Source organism: Heptranchias perlo, chromosome 11 (assembly GCF_035084215.1).
Source record: "Heptranchias perlo isolate sHepPer1 chromosome 11, sHepPer1.hap1, whole genome shotgun sequence".
Classification (NCBI taxonomy): domain Eukaryota; kingdom Metazoa; phylum Chordata; class Chondrichthyes; order Hexanchiformes; family Hexanchidae; genus Heptranchias; species Heptranchias perlo.
The window spans coordinates 29,121,824-29,144,893 of NC_090335.1; the positions used below are offsets into that span (position 1 = coordinate 29,121,824).

The 23,070-nt window shown below is 43.3% G+C and overlaps 1 protein-coding gene across 1 annotated transcript in view; it reads left to right on the plus strand.

Moving 5' to 3' along the window:
- Nucleotides 1-23,070, plus strand: part of LOC137326921 (superoxide dismutase [Cu-Zn]-like) — a 66,353-nt gene that overhangs the window by 41,353 nt on the left and 1,930 nt on the right. The window contains exon 4 of the mRNA XM_067992304.1: nucleotides 19,244-19,361. Coding sequence (XP_067848405.1) covers nucleotides 19,244-19,361 — 118 coding nt within the window. The remainder of the gene's footprint in view (nucleotides 1-19,243; nucleotides 19,362-23,070) is intronic.

Here is a 23,070-nt window from a genome sequence, read left to right on the forward strand (position 1 = left end):
GGCTGAATGGCCTCCTTCTTTGCTGTAACCTTTCTATGATTGTATTCTATGATCAGGTGGTGTTGATGATGGGAAGGAGAAATATGTAGAAAGGACTGATTATGCAGTGGATAAATGTGGTAATCAAGAGAAGATCTCCTGTATCAGATTGGCATAAATATCTCTTGCAGCTGGCACTGAGTTATCTTGCACACCCTCTTCAGACTGCTGCTGCCTCTCTGACTATTCTCCCTGCAGCCTTTGGATGCCATCATCTTCTAGGGCCTTACAATGGAGGCTTCTCAGTAAGTCAGCAGGCAGCACTCCACCACAATCCTTGAGACTCTAGCAGAACTATATTGCAGAGTGCCCCTAGACCAATTTACACACCTGAAGTGTGCTTTCAGACGTGCACTCAATTATGATTTTGGTGGAAGAATGAACTTCATTATGGCGATGCTCAGCTTGATATCCTGGGAAGGTGCACAGGTGTCATCAGCCAAGGCAAAAGGGTAATCTTGATCTCCCAGGATCTACCCAGACATTTGCCTTGCTGGATCAAAGAGTGTCTGCATTGTGCACTGTCTTAAAATGAAGGCATCACGCAGCTACCAGGAAGGCAAGAATTTACTTTCATAGTGTGGTGCAACTGGTTGCATATAAACTGGGCATAAGAAAGTGGATTCTTTTCCTGGTGACATAGGCAATGGGATTGATTAAGGGAGTACATAAAAAGGTAGGTCCTGTAAAACAATCAGGGCTAGAATGGTCTCATCTACAAATTTTCCAGGTGTTTTTTCCCAAATTGGCCTGGGTTTTTTAATCCGGTTTGTGCCTCTCCCAGCAGATTACATGGCTTTCAGGTGGGGTGGGGAGATGTACTAGGCATCGCAGTTGTGTGGGACAGGTTGGTTCATCCAGTGGATCTTTTCCTGACATTGTTCGTATATGTCGATGTGGGTGCAACGTATGACTCACTGGACCTTGGGGAACCCTGGCTTTCTAAAATTGCAGTACTCTGTCTTCGTGTCATCAGTTGTCCATGGTGAAGTGGCTTGATTTAGCAAACAATGCATCTGTCACTTGCTTTATGCATTGGTGCACAGCCGATTGGCTAATGTTACTGATGTTTCTAATGGCAGCCTGGAATGAAAATATGAAAGATCAGGGCGGTTGTGACCTTAATGGCCACCGTCAGTACGATGCCCACATCAGAGGTGGGCTGTAGGTAAGATTTAAGGTTGAGATAACTAATTTATAGCTTCCTTTGTGAAGCACAGCCTCCATGAGCACTGCTCCTGGGTGTGCTGGAGGTATATTTTGAATTGGGGTACTAGCAAGTGGATGTTGTGCACTTTATGTGCTACCTGATCAGCTGGTCCTCTCTCTGTTGCTTCTTCTCTTCCAAAGTTACAGGAGAGTTCTGAATGGGAAACTCATTGTGGCCTTTTTAGAATTAGAATGTGGTGGTGGGGGGGTGGTGGTGGGAGTTGCTGCGGGAATCTCCACTGCAGAAGTCACAAAGGTAAGTGATGAAACAGTTATCAGCAGCAAAAACACACAAAAAAATAGTTTTTTAATATCTACTGATCCCATTAAATTTACTTCCCTTTTTTTTGCCATCTAGCAGCATTGGACACCCATTTTATACGCACATGATGTATGCTGAGCATTAATGAGGAGGTAATGATGAACATGTAATGTATGATGTCACATGTCATTAACAGCTCATTTAAATATGCTCAGCCATTGTATGAAGAAGAAAATACAGCCTGGCCTGTTTTTAATAGTATTCAACATCTGATCTACTGTATTGTGCTATTGCCTGACAGCATTGAACATACCCTGCTGCTCCAACATTAGAAGATGTGTCCATGTCCATTTGCTCCTTCACAGATACTTCCAACTTTCAGTCTATAGCTGATTACTCCATATTTGTCTTCCTGCACTGTTGTATTATGTCCTTTGTACTAGTTGAATGCTGCTATGGTGGTGCAGTAGATTATATAGATTATAAGTGCCTGTAGTATCCTCATGAAAGTGCTTGTGTTGTCTATTTCAGGTGCAGTGTATAGTGCGCTGTGTTCTTTATTTCCAGGTGATCCAGGTTCATGTCAAGAAGCTACATCATCAAGTCTACAGCACAGAAATAGGCCATTCGGCCCAACTGGTCTGTGCCGGCGTTTATGCTCCACACAAGCCTTCTCCCACCCCTCTTCATCTAACCCTATCAGCACACCCTTCTATTCCTTTATCCCCCATGTGCTTATCTAGCTTTCTCTTAAATGCCATTTGCCTCAACTACTCCTTGTGATGGCGCGTTCCACATTCTTATCACTCTTTGGGAAAAGAAGTTTCACCTGAATTCCCTATTGGATTTATTAGTGACCATCCTATATTTATGACCTCTAGCTTTGGAGGTCTTTGGTGCCCAGGTAGAAGGAGGGCATCTAGGTCCTCTTTTGCAACCAATTTTGCTAATAACCATTATTTTTCCTTTTTAAAATTGTACAAATAATCTTATTACTCAATTAAGCTAAGTTTACATACTTTCAGGGTATGTTATGTATTATATGGTGCTTGCAGATCGATACATTGAGGATCTTGCACTGGATCTTCCTGCACTCTAACTTTGTCATCTTTATAAGGTACATTCAGGCCCAAAAGCTCCTTGTTTTACATTAAATGCTACAGTTTAAAAAGGAAACTTGGGACAGACACAATATGTGTGGTGCTTCATGCTATAGTACTCAGATTTAGTAGTTCCCAACGTTTATGCTCAAATATTGCACATTCCAATACTGAAACTTCTAACAATTCACAACATGTTATTGGGAATGTTATTGCGGATGTCACAGTATAATTGCTTTGAAGGAATAATTATAGAAGTACAACATGTGGCAATAAAGACGGGGTAAAGACAATGAATACCCGAAAGATAGAGAAAATTATTTTGTACAAGCGCTATATTGGTTGGGGGGGGGGGTGTAGTGAAGGGAGAAAATTATAATTTTACACACACACACGTACACAAACTAAGGTATTACGCATGGTCAGAAGGTTTTGTAAGAACAAAGGTTATATGTTCACAGACACTAACTTATCAGTACTAGGTGCAGCCCTTGGCTCTGGGAGTACTGGCAGGTCCCAAGATCTGGAATAACTACAATGGCTGCTGGGAGCACAGAGCATTACTTGGGCCTTACTGAGCACCAAGAGTGCACCCTGGGATCTGCAAAGGAAGTGCGTGCCATGGTTAGGTAACCTAGAGGGAGAAGATTTCAGGAGAATGGGGATCAAACTGTCCTTGGCCTGTTGCTGTTGCAATTAAAAATTCTTTGGGCATTTTTTTCATGAAAAGAATCTGTAAAAAAGCTTTGTTAAGATGTGTTTTAAGTAAAAGCTTGCCTAAAAGGAGTTAGCTTCCCAAGCAGCCCCATGCTGAGTTGTGGATTGGTAAGAGACAGTTGGTATCTAAAATGAGATGACCTCAGATCCCAACAATGAAGAATTTGTTAACTGTGTCTGATTATTGAGGACACTTCACATCTAGGTGTTGGAAATCTCTTTTGATCTACATGTGGGGGTTTGTGAGACAGGCTTGTAAAAATCAGAACACAGGCACTAAGAGCCTGGCGAGTAACAGAAGACTGTGAAGGGAACAAACTACACTGTCCTGGGCGCTAGGACACACTACAGAGAGATTAAGTTTTTAAGCTGATTTAGGCAACCCATCAGAGTGGGCTAGTGCTTCTGTGTTCTTTATTTTTGTAACAGTACACGACAGAAGTTGTAGCGATTGTCTCAAGTGACTCTCATTAATCTCGATGTGGAGATGCCGGTGATGGACTGGGGTTGACAATTGTAAACAATTTTACAACACCAAGTTATAGTCCAGCAATTTTATTTTAAATTCACAAGCTTTCGGAGGCTACCTCCTTCCTCAGGTGAACGATGTAGAAATGAAATCCTCGAAATGAAGTCGCATTTATAATTCACAGAACAATGCTTGGTGATAACAGACAGTTTTTTCAACTGCCCATTGCCAAGGCAATCAGTGTGCAGACAGACAGGTGTTACCTGCCAGGTCTCAGAATATACAAATCACCAAAAAAAACAACAAACAAAAAAAAACAGAGATAGAGAGGTAGAAACATAGAAAAGACAGCAACTGACCCGTTATATTAAAAACAGATAACATTTGTTCGCTGGTGGGGTAACGTGTAGCGTGACATGAACCCAAGATCCCGGTTGAGGCCGTCCTCATGGGTGCGGAACTTGGCTATCAATTTCTGCTCGACGATTTTGCGTTGTCGTGTGTCTCGAAGGCCGCCTTGGAGTACGCTTACCCGAAGGTCGGTGGCTGAATGTCCTTGACTGCTGAAGTGTTCCCCGACTGGGAGGGAACCCTCCTGTTTGGCGATTGTTGCGCGGTGTCCGTTCATCCGTTGTCGCAGTGTCTGCATGGTCTCGCCAATGTACCATGCTCTAGGGCATCCTTTCCTGCAACGTATGAGGTAGACAACATTGGCCGAGTCACAGGAGTATGAACCATGCACCTGGTGGGTGGTGTCCTCTCGTGTGATGGTGGTATCTGTGTCGATGATCTGGCATGTCTTGCAGAGGTTACCGCGGCAGGGTTGTGTGGTGTCGTGGACGCTGTTCTCTTGAAAGCTAGGTAATTTGCTGCGAACGATGGTCTGTTTGAGGTTGGGTGGCTGTTTAAAGGCGAGTAGTGGAGGTGTGGGGATGGCCATAGCGAGGTGTTCGTCGTCATTGATGACATGTTGAAGGCTGCGGAGAACATGGCGTAGTTTCTCCGCTCCAGGGAAGTACTGGACGACAAAGGGTACTCTGTTGGTTGCGTCCCGTGTTAGTCTCCTGAGGAGGTCTATGCGATTTTTTGCTGTGGCCCGTCGGAACTGTCGATCGATGAGTCGAGCGTCATATCCCGTTCTTACTAGGGCGTCTTTCAGCGTCTGTAGGTGTCCATCGCGTTCCTCCTCGTCTGAGCAGACCCTGTGTATTCGCAGGGCCTGTCCATAGGGGATGGCCTCTTTGACGTGGTTAGGGTGGAAGCTGGAAAAGTGGAGCATCGTGAGGTTGTCCGTGGGCTTGCGGTAGAGTGAGGTGCTGAGGTGCCCGTCTTTGATGGAGATTCGTGTGTCCAAGAAAGAAACTGATTCTGAGGAGTAGTCCATGGTGAGCTTGATGGTGGGATGGAACTTGTTGATGTTATCGTGTAGTCTCTTCAGTGATTCTTCGCCGTGGGTCCATAGAAAGAAAATGTCGTCGATGTATCTGGTGTATAGTGTTGGTTGGAGGTCTTGTGCAGTGAAGAAGTCCTGCTCGAACTTGTGCATGAAAATGTTGGCGTATTGGGGTGCAAATTTGGTCCCAATGGCTGTTCCGTGTGTTTGGGTAAAGAACTGGTTATTGAAGGTGAAGACATTGTGATCCAGGATGAAGCGGATGAGTTGTAGGATGGCGTCCGGAGATTGGCTGTTGTTGGTGTTGAGTATTGATGCTGTCGCAGCGATGCCGTCATCGTGGGGGATACTGGTGTATAGTGCCGAGACGTCCATCGTGGTGAGAAGTGTTCCTGGTTCAACTGGTCCGTGGGTACTGAGTTTTTGTAGGAAGTCTGTAGTGTCGCGACAGAAGCTGGGGGTTCCCTGTACGATGGGTTTCAGGATGCCCTCGATGTATCCAGAGAGGTTCTCACACAGGGTTCCGTTGCCTGATACGATAGGACGTCCGGGTGTGTTGGCTTTGTGTATCTTTGGGAGGCAGTAGAAGTCTCCCACGCGGGGAGTACGTGGGATGAGAGTGCGTAGGATGCTTTGAAGGTCTGGATCGAAGGTCTTGATCAGTTTGTTGAGCTGGTGGGTGTGTTCTTTGGTCGGGTCTGCGGGTAACCGTCTGTAGTGTTCCTGGTTGTCCAGTTGTCGGTATGCTTCTTTGCAATAGTCTGTTCTGTTCTGTATGACTATGGCTCCTCCTTTGTCCGCTGGTTTGATGACGATGTTGCGGTTGGTCTTGAGAGCGTTGATGGCGTTGCGTTGTGCTCGGGTGACATTCTGGACTGTCTTCTGAGTGCGGCTGATGAATCTACACTCATTAATCTCGTTATTCTGTGCATTTTACCTACTGTGGAATAAAGCAGCTTACGATTGGAACCCAACTTCGTCTCACCCAATGTTAATTTGGTCTATCTTTGGAGAAATTGTAAGAGTACATGGGGGGGTGGGTTATAACATGGAAACCTAGTCCAAATTACCATGGTTTCTCATTGTTACATTCTTAGGATCCACTACTGCGCTAGTAGATATAGAGCAGTGGTATTGAATTTGCTTTAAGAAGCAGGTGATCAGACCATTAAAAGGAATGGCTGATATCACTGAACCCCTGTAGCTATATGAGGCGGACCTGACTTCTTAACAGCCCCGTTTAGTCCACTGCCCCACCATGCTCAGGTCTGATGTGGAGATGCCGGTGATGGACTGGGGTTGACAATTGTAAACAATTTTACAACACCAAGTTATAGTCCAGCAATTTTATTTTAAATTCACAAGCTTTCGGAGATTTTCTCCTTCCTCAGGTAAATGTTTCAAGATCTCCTTGAAGCCGACGCATTTATACATATTGAATAATACATGGTGTTTACAGACTGCCTCTGCAACTGCCCGTTGCCAAGGCAATCACCGTGTTCAGACAGAGAGGTGTCATCTGCAGAACCCCCGAATACACATTCAACAAAAAAACAAACAGGGAAAAAAAACAGAGAAAAAAAAAGAGAAAAAAAAACAGAGAGGCAGAAACATCCGGAAGGCAGAGAGAGCCAGCAAATGACCCATTATATTAAAAACAGATAACATTTGTTCGCTGGTGGGGTAACGTGTAGCGTGACATGAACCCAAGATCCCGGTTGAGGCCGTCCTCATGGGTGCGGAACTTGGCTATCAATTTCTGCTCGACGATTTTGCGTTGTCGTCAATCGCCAAACAGGAGGGTTCCCTCCCAGTCGGGGAACACTTCAGCAGTCATGGACATTCATCCACCGACCTTCGGGTAAGCGTACTCCAAGGCGGCCTTCGAGACACACGACAACGCAAAATCGTCGAGCAGAAATTGATAGCCAAGTTCCGCACCCATGAGGACGGCCTCAACCGGGATCTTGGGTTCATGTCACGCTACACGTTACCCCACCAGCGAACAAATGTTATCTGTTTTTAATATAATGGGTCATTTGCTGGCTCTCTCTGCCTTCCGGATGTTTCTGCCTCTCTGTTTTTTTTTCTCTTTTTTTTTCTCTGTTTTTTTTCCCTGTTTGTTTTTTTGTTGAATGTGTATTCGGGGGTTCTGCAGATGACACCTCTCTGTCTGAACACGGTGATTGCCTTGGCAACGGGCAGTTGCAGAGGCAGTCTGTAAACACCATGTATTATTCAATATGTATAAATGCGTAGGCTTCAAGGAGATCTTGAAACATTTACCTGAGGAAGGAGAAAATCTCCGAAAGCTTGTGAATTTAAAATAAAATTGCTGGACTATAACTTGGTGTTGTAAAATTGTTTACAATGCTCAGGTCTGTCAGTGACCCGTTGGCCCCCTCTCCTCATTGTTTTCTTGTCTTCAGCCAGCTCCTCTTTTACACATGATTCATGTGTTTTCTGGCTGAGAGTCTGGAACATAATTCTATAAACGAACATATTTCTGGAAACAAACATAGTAGTAAAATATCATTCTACCTGCAGGACCACTCAAGCAATAAATCTAATGTACAGTTACCTCATTTCAGAATACTTGTCATCTATGATGTACTTTTTAAAAATTAGATCCCAACATTGTGATTGTCTCCTTGTGCAATGCAAATTATTCAAGAAGTGAGTGCTTTAGTGAAGTAGTCTTCATTATGCCTAGCATGGTCCAATTAGTAAAGCAGATTAGCAATTGAGAGAATGCAATCGTGACCTTCCCATTAATAGCTTTGGGTATTGCTTATATGATATTCCCTTCTAGTGTCATATAAAGATAATGGGTAATATCAGCTACCAAAGCCCAAGTCCGTGCCTTCATCACCTCAAGGTTTGACTTTTCCCAACATCTTGTTATGTCACCTCTGCATCGACCTCCGCAAGCATTAGTTCATCCAAAAATAGCCTGCTGCCCACAATCCAATGATCCCCATCCTCTCCAAACTCCACTAGCTCCTGTGCCCCAGCGAGTAAAATTTTAAATTCTTGTCCTTGTTTTCCAGTCACTCCATGGCCTTGCCCACCCTACCTTAATGTTCTCCTGCCGTACATCCCCGCTTGTACCCTCTGCTCCTCTAACACTGGACTTCTCTTCAACCTGCACTTCTTCAGTGCCACCATTGGTGACTACTCATTCAAGCACTACACTTCTGCCCTCTGAAATTTTCCACGCAGAGCTTGCCACATGGTCACTTCCCTTCTGCCTTCAACATCCTCCTTTGACTGTACCTTCAATTTTTCATGCTTACCTCTCCATTTTGCTCCTCTTTCCCAATGCTCGGTGCCCACTATATCTTATTGTAAAGCACTGTGCAACATATTTCTGCACATGGGAGCTCTATATAAATGCAAGTTCTTGTTATGGAATATAAAATGAGATTGTGTCCCATTGTGAGATAGCAGAGTGTTGGGAGAAGTCAAACTTTGAGGAGATGAACTTATGGACCTTGAGATTGCTGAGACTGCTTTCCCCTGAGGACCTGATGTAATAGAAACATATTGGCAGGCAGAATGAATAGTTTGGCAGTAGGTTCCTTTTGAGGTTAAGCAAACCACTGAACCCTCATCCACATGAGTCATCATCTTTTTTCCCCTTTCTGCACTAACCTGTTACTTCTGTTTCCATTGCACTCAAATGTAACTTACAAGCAGAAAAATGAGGTGACGTAGTTTGCCAGGATCAGCTGATTTTGGCAGAACTGCTACATTTAACGATACTTACTGTCTTGACAACTTTGACTCATATCTCAGGTTTGCCTAAATAATTTTTTTACCTTGGGGAGTTACTGATGTGGACTGCAAACTGCCAGAGTGAGGGACTCTGCTCATCTACAAATTTACAAGCACTACCCACAGCAAAGGATGCTGCTCAGCAGCATGTGTTTTTGGATGGGGATTCCTCTGTATGCAATGTTGATGATGTGGAGATGCCGGTGATGGACTGGGGTTGACAATTGTAAACAATTTTACAACACCAAGTTATAGTCCAGCAATTTTATTTTAAATTCACAAGCTTTCGGAGGCTACCTCCTTCCTCAGGTGAACGATGTGGAAAAATCCACATCGTTCACCTGAGGAAGGAGGTAGCCTCCGAAAGCTTGTGAATTTAAAATAAAATTGCTGCACTATAACTTGGTGTTGTAAAATTGTTTACAATTGCAATGTTGATGGAAGAGGAGGAGAGAAAAAGAGAGGAAAGTGTGGCAGCATTAAAGAAGGATGAGGCCAATCTGCAATTATCCACTCTCCCCAAACAAGACTATTGGCCCAGGAGATCTTCTGAGTGAGGAGCTGTGCCTTCGCAGATTTTGATGACCTAGCTTAACACATCGACCTCCAGGCCAGATCAAATGCCCAAATAATTTGACAGCCACTAGCAGAGCTGTTTACAGATCTCAATTTTTATGCCACTGGCTCACTCCAGACTGCAACCGGGGACGTCTGTAACAAAACCCAGGATGCTGTTCTGTCCTACTATTTTTTAGGAGAGCTAGGAAATTCATCCATATTGGTATGACTCCAAGGTAAGAGCATGAAAGGGCCACTCAGTTCCATCATGTTAGTTTCCCCAAAGTTTAGAGGGCAATAGCTAGGACCCACATTTCATCATGAGCCCTTCCTGTGAGCCCATTGAGTTTTCAGAATAGAAAGGGATTGTGTGTTCAAATTATTTGTGACCAGCAGCAATAAATTCTCCATGTCAATGCCAAATATGCAAGGAATTGTAACAATTTTTTAACGAGCTTATCAGCACTATTCAAGGACAACACTTTGGATTATGGCCGACAAGGCATGATCCTTGCTTCCATGGCTTATGATTACACTTTGAGTGCTACCCTCATCAGGTGAATATTGGTACAGTGAAGCACATTTATTCATTAGAGTGGTCACTGAGAGGACTATTGGGGTTCTGAAGGGAACGTTTTAGTGCCTTGTTGGATCAGGAGGAGCACCACAGTACACTCACAAGGCTATTGTGTCTTGAAGAACTTTGCTAATCAGAAAGGAATGGAAATTGAATCCCTGGAGTCAGTAACCTGGATCCCAGTATCATGAGATTTGTAATGCAGAGGAGACTAACATTCCAGCTGCCAGGGAAATCTGTGGGCAAACTATCAGTGATGTATTCTCCTTTGATTAAAGCACCCCCTTGACAAAAGTTTCACTGCATTCTCCAGGCTTCATGCTCCAGCCCTTCTGTGACAAAACAGCTGCCTTTATGACTCATTATGACTTTATGACTTCATTTTACTACTTCTAACCATGTAAAGATAATACAAACATCAACATAATCATAAATATAGCCAATTCTTTTAGAATTACAGTTTTAACTTAATTCAATTTAATACAACATAGTAAAATTCAGTTTCTAGGTTTACAGTAAATGCTTCACAAAGTTTGTCTTTTTAGTTTATGTAACAAGATAATAAGTAACTATCATATAGTTCCCTTATTAAGTATACAACTTGAATGACCTTGGTATAAAGACATACCGAACTGGGTTATCCTCTGAATTACCACCTGATTTGGACTGTTAAATGTAGTAAAATAGGCTCAGAGGTTACTACCTCAAATTTGCTGCTAAAAAACTGCACCTGAATTACATCCAAAAAAAACCACTAGTGCCCATTATGGCCCACCAGGAGCTCAATTCATCGCATGTAAATAGAGTCAGGGGTGCGTAGCTAATCCTTCCAATATATTTGCTGCAACTTCCTCCACAAACCAGGGCATTTTGTTTGCTGCTACTGAAGGTTGGTATTACTTTGCCTGCATATCGATCTCTTTATTTGGAGGTTCAATCAGGACTTTTGCTGCCAATTTTACTCAACTCTGCAGTATTTCAAGAAAGCACAAAAGCTGAGTTTACCTATGATGAACATTTCCCAGCTTTTACCAACTTTCTGTTGCTACCTTGCCTCTAAACTCTCCAACTCCCACAGCCTCTCATATCTGTCTGACTATGACGTCCAAGGCTTCCTACAGAGTTCCAAGTGATAGCACTCCTCCTTCAGTTGCGTGTCTTGTGATGGTAATGTGCAAGATTCTCCTTTGGAAGGATAGGAGAGAATGTTATAGGCATATGAGTGGCATGGACACTTGCCTGATATGAACATTTGCATACCGTGAAGATGGTGGAGGTACATTGTTCCTTTAAATGAAGTGGAATATGGAAGATTGAAATTGAGCAAGCACTTTTATCCCTGGAGTCACAGCTAAATCCACAAAAGCAACCAGGTACAATGTATGATATGTTAAAAGCCTGAAGTGGACAACAAACATCAAGGCCCTAGTCAAAACTGGGTGAGGAGTGGAGCTTGAGGCAAAGGGCAGAGAGGAGTTGAGGGCTAAATATTGATTGATTTGCGGACAGTTGTAGAAGCTGAGGTATTCATATGTTGATAACTGTGTTGGGGGATCAGGAGGCTCTACAGTTCCAACTGGTGGTACAGCTGGACCTGCTGGTGCAACACGAACCCATGACAGCTCATTAAACAGATTAAAATGGGAAATCCTATTAGAGTGTCACCTACTGGCATCGTGGACAAATATAACAGGTAAGTGTGGACGTTTTAATATGGGATATCAGTTTTCAATGGAGCGTGTGCCCACATAAGAATTTTAATGTATTACTAGTGATTCTGCCTTGGCGAGCAGGAGACAAGAGCTCCGGCCTCTGAATACAAGGTTGGCATCCACCGCAGTACTCATGTCCGAATGTCCGATGGCAGTGGAGTGGCGACCCCCTTCCCCATTGTATCTAACCAGTTCCCCTGTGGTCAGGCTAATGACTTGCCGCAGAAAAAGGGGTTTTCGTTAGGAAACAAACCAGAGCATGTTCTTCTGGATGTAAAAGCAGTGGAAGAAATGTGCTGTGGCATTGCTGTTAGTAAAATGAGAGGATAAGCTGTTTGGGATGGGGTGTTAGGTTTATAACAATTTAGGAGGTGGAATGGGAGTAATTAGGGGGAATGCGGAAGTGAGTCATTATGGAGATGTGGTAAGTAGCTTGAGGAGAGTAGTGAAGGAATAGGAAGGCATAGTGAGTAGCTGAGGGGAGCAGTGAGTGTTGTTTGTAATATTTGAGGGGACGTCGACAACTATAGAAGTTTGCAGCATAGGACGCCGTTCAGCTCATTTTGTCTGAGGCTCTTTTCTAGATCAATCCAGAACTAATACTACTATTACGCTGTCCTCATGGCTCTGCATCTTCCTCTGCTTCAAATATTTATCCAGTTTTCCCTTAAATTCTTCCCATATAAGATGAGCAATATGGATCATCAGAATTTGAATGAACAACTATTCTTCAACCAAAACTCAATTTTATGTTGAAACTAGATGTTGAATTTATGTTGAGGAGATGCCGGTGATGGACTGGGGTGGACAAATGTAAGGAATCTTACAACACTAGGTTATAGTCCAACAGTTTTATTTGAAAATCACAAGCTTTCAGAGCTTACCTCCTTCGTCAGGTGAGTGAGGGTTCTAAAATCGCATAGCATATATTAGGCTGGGAGACAGTCACAGCAATCAAAGGTGTCGTTGGTGTTCAGACAGGTTAGCCACGGAAAACATTACATCCCAGTATACTGAATACACAATGGGTCAGATTACACAGACAGAGAGAGAAAGAGACCCGAAAGGCAGAGGGAGAGAGAGAATGTCCAGATCTTTGGGTAAGCATTCTCCAAGGCAGCCTTCGAGACACACGACAACGCAAAATCAGCGAGCAGAAATTGATAGCCAAGTTCCGCACCCATGAGGACGGCCTCAACCGGGATCTTGGGTTCATGTCACGCTACACGTAACCCCACCAGCAGGAAAAAAAAAGTTATCTGTTTTTAATACAACTGGACATTCTCTCTCTTCTTTTGTAATCCCATCAATACAGTAGCTGGGTTTGAGGATTACAGACTAGTTGAATGTTATTCTGATATTTAAAAAGGGAGAGATGAATCTGGGGATTATAGACCAATTAGCAGAACATCAGTAGTCGAAGGGAAAATGATTAAGAGCATTATGTAGGATCCTAACAATGTTAATCTAAATGTGAAGGGAAGATTTTCTCCCGATTTGCAGCAAAATTTTTAACTGGTTCCACAAGATTTTCTTATTCATAATTTCTCTCTTCAAAATCCTGCATGTTTTCTTTATACCAACATTTATGTTTTTGCTATGAATAGCAAACCAAGGGAACCTAACCTCATGGAGGCATAAGCAGGAGTTGTCATGGTTTTACAAATAATACATAATGACTTCCACTTCTGTGGAGGTCACTAGACTTTGGATGTGGATTATCAAGTGGATATAATCTGAATAGTTTTTCAGAATATACTTGAATATACAAGTTCCTTTTAAGAAAGTCTAAAGAGTCGATTTTAACTCCGAGTGGGAGCGGACGGCAATTCCGTGCGGGTATGAGAGTTGGAGGCCTGGCAGATTTTAATTGCCGTGCTACATCTGAATGCTGACGGTCAGCTGCTCAGCTATTTCGGTGGAAACTGGCAGCTGGCTAGCAGGGGAGGAAGAAAATCAGCCCGGAGGCCGCCAGCCAGCAACAGAAAAAGGTTGCCAGCAGCAAGGTAAGTTCTGAAGGGGTGGGTGTTCTGAGGATCTCATAGCTGGGAAAGAGGGGAGAAGCCAGGGCAGTAGAGGCCTTTGTGAGACTCAGAGGACCATTCCTGCTCCACCGGACCCCATTAAGGAAAGTTTTTTACTTGCTAGTGTGCCTCACTGGCTTCCCGACCAGTTCACCTGGCTGGCATTGCACAGGAGCAGGCTAAAAGTCCATCGGGGTCCCATGTAGGTCATGGGACCCCAATTTACATTTATTAACGAGGCTCCTGCCAGAATCTAGCATTAAAATTTCAGATGGGCAGGAAATGGAGCCGTTCCATTTTAACTGCTCCTTTCCTCTTGATTAGGGAGAGTTAAAATTGCCTTGTCTGGCTCAGAAACCCAATTTGGTGATCTAAAGTCAATGATAATGCGTGGAAAAGGTATAGTCTAGGGGCAGTGACAATTGGAGTTCTATTGGGATTTTTGCTTTTGTTCAAACGGCGAGTGGTGTAAGAATTCCAAAGGTAATGCATGTGTAGGTAGTGCTATGAGTGTAACACAATGTGACTAATTGATTTCAGTGAAGCAGCATCCAGATGTTACAGGAATTCTTAAAACGGCACTCTCAGTAACCTCTCACTACAACAACAGCTTGCATTTATATAGCACCTTTAACATAGAAAAATGTCCCAGTGGACTTCACAGAGGTGTAATCAGGCAAAATTAGATGCTGAGACAAAGAAGGAGATATTTGCACAAGTGACCAAAAGCTTGATCAAGGAGTTGGGTTTTAAAGAGGGCCTTAAAGAAGGAGGGAGGTGGCAAGTCTGAGGGGGTTAGGGGGGGATTTCCAGAGGGTAGGGTCTATATGGCTGAAGGCACAGCTGCCAATGGTGGAGTGAAGGGAGGGAGTGTTTCAAAACATGACAAACTGTCTGTTCCTCTGAATCTAGGAAGGGTTAGAGGGCTGGAGGAGGTTACAGAGAAAGGGAGGGGCAAGGCTATGAAGGGATTTACGATGGAGAGTATATAAGGTCATAAGCTCAATTCGGGATTAAATTGCGGACAGCCCGGTTCAACCTGAGACAATGACAGGGAAAGGGGATGGAACCTTTGGTGAAGGCACGGAGGGGGTTGAAGGCAATTGATAATGGACAAAGCAGTCTGACAACACAGAGGTAGTAGAGGGATTGAGTAAGGTGGTGGAGAGGTACAGCTGAAGCATTTGCAACCATCTTCAGCCAGAAGTGCTGAGTGGATGATCCATCTCGGCCTCCTCCCGATATCCCCACCATCACAGAAGCCAGTCATCAGCCAATTCAATTCACTCCACGTGATATCAAGAAATGGCTGAGTGCACTGGATACAGCAAAGGCTATGGGCCCCGACAACATCCCGGCTGTGGTGCTGAAGACTTGTGCTCCAGAACTAGCCGCGCCTCTAGCCAAGCTGTTCCAGTACAGCTACAACAATAGCATCTACCCGACAATGTGGAAAATTGCCCAGGTATGTCCTGTCCACAAAAAGCAGGACAAATCCAATCCAGCCAATTACCGCCCCATCAGCCTGCTCTCAATCATCAGCAAAGTAATGGAAGGTGTCATCGACAATGCTATCAAGCGGCACTTACCAATAACCTGCTCACCGATGCTCAGTTTGGGTTCCGCCAGGACCACTCGGCTCCAGACCTCATCTCAGCCTTGGTCCAAACATGGACAAAAGAGCTGAATTCCAGAGGTGAGGTGAGAGTGACTGCCCTTGACATCAAGGCAGCATTTGACCGAGTAAAATTGAAGTCAATGGGAATCGGGGAAAACTGGAGTCATACCTAGCACAAAGGAAGATGGTAGTGGTTGTTGGAGGCCAATCATCTCAGCCCCAGGACATTGCTGTAGGAGTTCCTTAGAGCAGTGTCCTAGGACCAACCATCTTCAGCTGCTTCATCAATGACCTTCCCTCCATCTTAAGGTCAGAAATGGGGATGTTCGCTGATGATTGCATAGTGTTCAGTTCCATTCGCAACCCCTCAGATAATGAAGCAGTCCGAGCCTGCATGCAGCAAGACCTGGACAACATCCAGGCTTGGGCTGATAAGTGGCAAGTAACATTTGCACCAGACAAGTGCCAGGCAATGACCATCTCCAACAAGAGAGAGTCTAACCACCTCCCCATGACATTCAACGGCATTACCATCGCCGAATCCCCCACTATCAACATCCTGGGGGTCACCATTGACCAGAAACTTAACTGGACCAGCCATATAAATACTGTGGCTACAAGAGCAGGTCAGAGGCTGGGTATTCTGCAGCGAGTGACTCACCTCCTGACTCCCCAAAGCCTTTCCACCATCTACAAGGCACAAGTCAGGAGTGTGATGGAATGCTCTCCACTTACCTGGATGAGTGCAGCTCCAACAACACTCAAGAAGCTCGACACCATCCAGGACAAAGCAGCCTGCTTGATTGGCACCCCATCCACCACCCTAAACATTCACTCCCTTCACCACCGGCGCACAGTGGCTGCAGTGTGTACCATCCGCAGGATGCACTGCAGCAACTCGCCAAGACTTCTTCGACAACCCGTGACCTCTACCACCTAGAAGGACAAGAGCAGCAGGCACATGGGAACAACACCACATGCACGTTCCGCTCCAAGTCGCACTCCATCCCGACTTGGAAATATATCGCCGTTCCTTCATCGTCGCTGTGCCAAAATCCTGGAACTCCCTTCCTAACAGCACTGTGGGAGAACCTTCACCACACGGACTGCAGCGGTTCAAGAAGGCGGCTCACCACCACCTTCTCGAGGGCAATAAATGCTGGCCTCACCAGCGACGCCCACATCCCATGAATGAATTTTTAAAAAGCTGCATGTCATCACAGTATATGCGGAAGAATACTCCATGTCTGTGGATGATGTCGCAAAGGGGCAGCATGTAGATGAGAAAGAAGATGGGGCAAAAACATGATTAAAACAAAAAATCCCAGTTGCAGTCTCCAGGAACCAGCCAGGTGAGCATACCAATTGCAGAACAACCCAAGCGATCAAAATACATTAAAGATTTCCTATGTCAATGTCTGGCAATTTTTGTTGTCTAGTTTTAGCTGGTGTCATCTAATATGGACATTCAATTGTTTCTGAGTTAGGAATGTTGTTTCTCCTTGGCTGCACAAAGTTTTGGGGAACTGCTGCTGCTAGTGATACAGAATTGGCTTCTCTCTCAATCTGAGATTCCCAGTGACCAAAAGATTTAGGGGATTCCCTCACTCTTTCAATTTCCTACAGTTACTGACAGCAGTGCAGGTGTCTAAGGTGTTCGAACTCAGGAAAGGGATAGCTGTGTCCTGTATACTGGGAGTTAAGATCTTTATGAATTGAAAATTTGAAACCCAAACGATACCTTTATTTGTGAGTTCTTTGCAAGCATCACAACTCTTAGTGCCTGTAGCATTTTTTGTCTGTCTGACCCGTTTTAGTTTGGCGACTGTCCCTTTAATTCTGGTCACAACACAGAGACCCTGAATTTTCACAGGCCGCAACCCTGGCACTTGGGCTGAGACCGCGCCTGCTGGCGCCCTCTAGGGCTGACCCTGCCGCAGTATGCGGAGTCTGGAGGGGCACCTAATTTGCATCCCCCTGGCAATCGCATGTTCCATTGGGGAACATCACAGGTGCCCACCTTGCGACAGGTCAGAAAGTCTAGCAAAACTTACCGTTGTAAGGGTAGCCAGTCCTCCAATCCCCGCCCCAAGAAAATACTGTTGCCTCCAACATTCCCCTTTGTTAGGGGGTTGCATTTGCAAAAAAACAACTTAAAAATGGCTTTTTCCATCTTTGAGAATCAGACCACAATCAATATGTTGCAAGGGCAGCTCAAACTGGTTTTTGAACTGTAGGTTTATGGGGAGGAACCAACCTACTGTGGAACAAAAGTAGACAATTGAATTGTTCATTTAAAAGCATGGCAGACAATAATTATTGAATTTGAATGTCAATTATGAAAATCCAAACAAACTACTGCAGCTGGTAAATGGTAGTTAGGTGGCTGGATCTGTTCATTGAATGAGTTTGTGGAAGATGCTGAACCGATTGAGATCGTCACAGAATATAAAAAGGTAGACTAACTCTCCTTTAGTCAGGAAAGATCACAAGAAAGAAAAAGAGTGTGTATGTATCAAAGTTATCCAGAAAGGAATAGCTTAGCATTAGATTGCAATTCTTGTTTGTTCCCACTTGAAGAATTTCAACTGTAAATATAATTATCTATCACTTGGCTTATTTTTTTTTATTCGTTCACGGATGTGGGCGTCGCTGGCAAGGCCAGCATTTATTGCCCATCCCTAATTGTCCTCGAGAAGGTGGTGGTGAGCCGCCTTCTTGAACCGCTGCAGTCCGTGTGGTGACGGTATTCCCACAGTGCTGTTAGGAAGGGAGTTCCAGGATTTTGCCTGTTCATTGCTTATTTGATAAATTTGCTTAATATTTTAAACTTAAATCAAGATCTGAAGGCGCGATACTCTATTCACATAGAAGACTGGAGAGAGTGTATGAGGATATAGAATAAATTCCAGCAGCATAAAAATTATTACCAGAAAGACACTTGACCAAAAGTTACCACAACCTCAAGGATGGAATAGACACTCAAAAGTCTAGGGGGGGTTGAGACTCACAAGAACTGAAATAATCTAGAGAAAGAATAGAAAATGACCAATAACGTAACTGGGACTTTTTCCTGACCTTCCCAGTTGGACAGGCCAAAGCTCCCTGTCTTGGAGACCACTTTGATTAGTCAGGATGATTTGGTGTCTGACCATGAAGAGGAAGATTATGACTATACCTCATCTTTAAACCCATACACAATCCTTCCATTTAGAATTTTTGATTCCTTCAATACCAAGCCCCAAGACTGGTTACAACTGAGTGACTTGCTAAGCCACTTTGGAGGCCATTAAAAGTCAACCACATAGTGTGGAACTGTAGTCATGTGTAGGCCAGACCAGATAGGGGTAGCAGGTTCTCTTCCCTTAAAGACATTAGTGAACCAGCTTTATCAAATTCAGTTTCAAAACTTGTCATGAAGGGATTTAAACTCACAACCTCTGGGTTCTAGACCAGTACCAAAACCACTAAACAATTAGATTCAGCTTGAAAGGGGCCACTGCTGTATCAAACTATATAAAGTGATATCCATAATGGCAAGATGAAAGCATGAAAACTTAATTATTTTAGATATCATGGACTAAATATTATTTATCATTTCATCACTTTGTTTCCAGAAGAAAATGTTCTGTGAAAAAGCCTGGAATATTGGGCTACTGAAACTAATCATGATGCCTGGGTTAACTTAAGTAAAAGCCATGGCCGCTACAGGGGCTTTATTAAAAATGTATGAATAGTGTATACAAATTTTTCTTTCTGGTTAAATCCTAATGTTCCAATCCATATAGACATGTAGGCGACCTGGGCAACATAGAAGCTGATGAAAATGGTACAGCACGTTTTGAAATAGAGGACCGACTTCTTCGCCTGTCAGGAAAGCATTCAATTCTTGGACGTACTATGGTGGTAAGTATTAAAATTGTACTGTCAAGCAGTGTACCTAGACATGGGCTATAGACTGGTGGGAAAAAGGTTCTCTTTTCCCTCCAGTGTTTCTGATCTCAACCGAACAGAGGGGACGAAAATTGATTGAGGAGTTTCAAGTAAGAATTAGGTGACCTAATTCCATTCTTCACTGAAGCTATTGAAAGATCAGATAACAAAACATCTGGTGACAGAGAATATAATAAAAATAGCAAGGATATCTAAAAACAGGATCATAGTGACTTGCTCACTAACCATATTGAATTCTTTGAAGAAATAACAAGGAGTAGATAAGGGCAGTGTGGTATACATGGATTTTCAGAAGGCCATTGATAAAATGTTACATTAGAGACTCACGATAAAGCTCAGGACATGTGGAGTTAGGTGCCAGTTAGCAGAATGGTTTGAAAGATGGCTACAAAACAGAAAACAGAGGGAAAGAGTTACGGGAAGTGGTGCCCCGAGGGGATCTGTGCTGGGACTACTGTTGTTCAACATATATATAAACAATTTGGACTCAGAAATTGAAGGTATGGTGTCAAAATTTGCAGATGGTACCAAACTGGGTTGGGGAGGGGGGTGTGGTATAGCTAATAATATGGAAGACTGCATCAAAATTCATGAAGACATAAACAGGCTTGCAGAGTGGGTGGGTAAAAGGAAAATTAATTTCAACATAGCAAAGTATGAGGTGGTTCATTTTGGTGTGAGGAATAAGGAGGCATCTTATTCCTTGGAAGGTAAAAAACTAAATGGAATAGAGGAGCAAAGAGATCTGGGAATACAAATACATAAGCCACTAAAAGTAGCTACATAAGTGGATAAGATCATAAAGAGTGCAAAGTACTGGGATCAATTTCTAGAGGAATAAAATACAAAAACAGGGAAGTAATGTTAAATTTATATAGAACCTTGCTTAGACCACACTTGGAGTACTGTGTACAGTTCTGATCTCCATACTACAAAAAGGATATTGAAGCATTGGAGAAAATGCACAAAGGATTTACAAGAATGTCACCAGAATTGAGAGGATGCAACTATCAGAATAGAATGAAGTCTGGGGCTCTTTTCTCTGGAAAAGAAAAGACTAAGAGAAGAACCGATAGACATCTTTAAAATTATGAAGAAGTTCAGTAGGGTGGATAGGGAGAAACTGTTTCCACTTGTGGGTGAACATGGGGGTGTAAATGTGTTAGCCATCAACAGATCAAATAAAGAATTCAGGAGGAATTACTTTATACAGGGTGGTGAGACTGTGGAACTCACTACCACATGGAGTGCTTGAAGCAGATAGCATTGATGCATTTAAGGAGAGGCTTCATGCATACATGAGGGAGAAAGGAATAGAGAGATACGGGGGCAGGATGGGAAGTGGGAAGAGTTAATGATAGTAGGAGGAGGCTCGTGTGGAGTGTAAACACTGACATAGACCAGTTGGGCCGAATGGCCTGTTTCTGTGCTGTAGATTCTGTGTAATTCTTACTTGTAAATGAATTTTTTGTAAGGGAGGTTTGCTTAAGGTGAAAAATATCTGAGGGGTTCTGTTCCTGCATTGTTCAAGAAGAGCCCCCCCACTTCAGTGAATCAACAAAGGAATGTGATTAATAGCATCCATGGAGATGTCTGCAAAATTCAAGTGGCAGAATGAAAGAAGTATGCACAAATGGCCACCTTCTAATGTGCCACTGTTTAAAAGCAGAATGTTCTTAAATCAACAAGTCTTGTGAATTGTTCATTTCCCTAATGATGTAGCACAAAGGAATCTAAAATAACAGAAATTAACTGTTTATGAAAATTGCAGCCAAAATATCAGTGAGGACCAATAGTTCGGCAGCCATGCTGATGGCACAGATTAGGTTCAGGAATGTGTGCCCAGAAATTAGTATACACTGTTCCTGTTTTAAGTCCAAAAAATGGGGAAAATGCATATTCATTTCTACCCCAGTGTGTCCAAATAACTTCTGCTGAATGTGGCCCATGCCAGAATAGCAAATTGGGCCCACCATATAAATTGAGTTTAATACACCTACACTATGTGCTAGGGAAACAATTGGCCATGTTTCATAGCATCATTGGTTCTCTGCACTAGAGATTCAAATTTCAAATGCTTAGTGCAAATATGCTGCCTGGGCACAGTGAGGATCCGTGATGGCCCACATATTGCACTGCACACTTATCAAGAGGGTACCCTGCGCTGCTACCTTTCTGTGTCTAGGTGACTAACTTAAATATGTGAATAGTGTTACCTTTAACGTCTGCTGGAATCTGACTGTGCTTACTCTCTCTAGCCTCAACTCTTGTGCTAGATAGAAGTATTAATTATAAAAAGCCTCCTATTTACCCCTGCAATTTTTAAATTTGTTGTTGGGATGTGGTTGACACTGGTAAGCTAGTATTTATTGCCTATCCCTAGTTGCCCTGAGGGCATTTAAGGGTATAGTGGCACTGAGTCACATGTAAGTCAGGTCAGGTAGGGGTGGCAGGTTCCCTTCCCTAAAGAACATTAGTGGGTTTTTATGACAGTGTAGCAGCTTTCATGGTTCGTGCCAGCCCACAAATACCAGATTTATTGATTTCATTGTCACAACTTGCTGTGGTGGGATTTGAACTCTGATTCTGGGTGGCTAGTCTAGTACCATAACCACTAAACTACTGTATACTAATAATGTCAAGCTTCTGTCATTTGCTCATCTAAGCAGCCTCAATAAATTTCTTGTGTTGATGGCTGCACCATACTTTACCTGGCATAGAGGTAATTATATACGGACTGCACTCTTTCATGTCTAAATATCACAGGAGTGAGAGATTTTAACCTTCACCTCCTGCCTCTATCAAGAGAGGTACTAGTTGGTCGATGAACATAGATCATTAGCCAGTATGTGGACCAGACAAAGAATCTTCATCTGCCCAAACAGTTATTTGTCTTATGTGGAATCAAAACACTCGAGTGATTTTCCCATCGCTAAATAGAGGTGAACACATTGGGTCTTGGAATGTTTTTCCATGTGGGATGACAATCTCCTGAGCCAATGTGTAGAGGGTTCCTGTAAGATAGGTACTGAAGCAATCGTTATGCTTTTTGACCATTTTGCTCAGTAGAGTAAGCAATTCAGGGCTGGAGTACTCAAGCTAGTCTGAAGACATAGGTGCTTAGAGACCCACCTCCAATGTTTTATATAACTGATATACCTTCTCATTGTATGTAGAGGTTAAATTAAAGGTAAGTTCGTTCCTTTAGGTAGTGTTCTTCATTTCTTTCAAAGAAGTTAAACTTCCACAAAGTAATCTCCCACCTTCCAGCATTTTGTCTGCCTTTCTAACCAGACAAGACTTGGAGCTGTACCATACTGCATTTTTTGGGGATGGGAAGTTTCATACTTTTATATCATTTTTTATCTTTAATGTTTATGTCCCTCACATTTTACTTCATGAATGGTTGTCGATTTTCAAAATTGATACTAGTTACTTGTGTGCATTAAAATTTGACTGGAATATTTTTCAGTGCTCTTGCTAAGTTTAGGGATCCCTACCTGGTGATTCTATAGCCAAAAGCCCAAAATAAGACACAGCCAGCAGAACAAGGGAAACATCTTCTAACTTGGTGTCAAAGTTTGACTGAATGGTGTCTTTTGTGAAATTTTTTAAAACCCAATGGGGGGAAATAATTTTGTATTTCAATGTGGAATCCGAC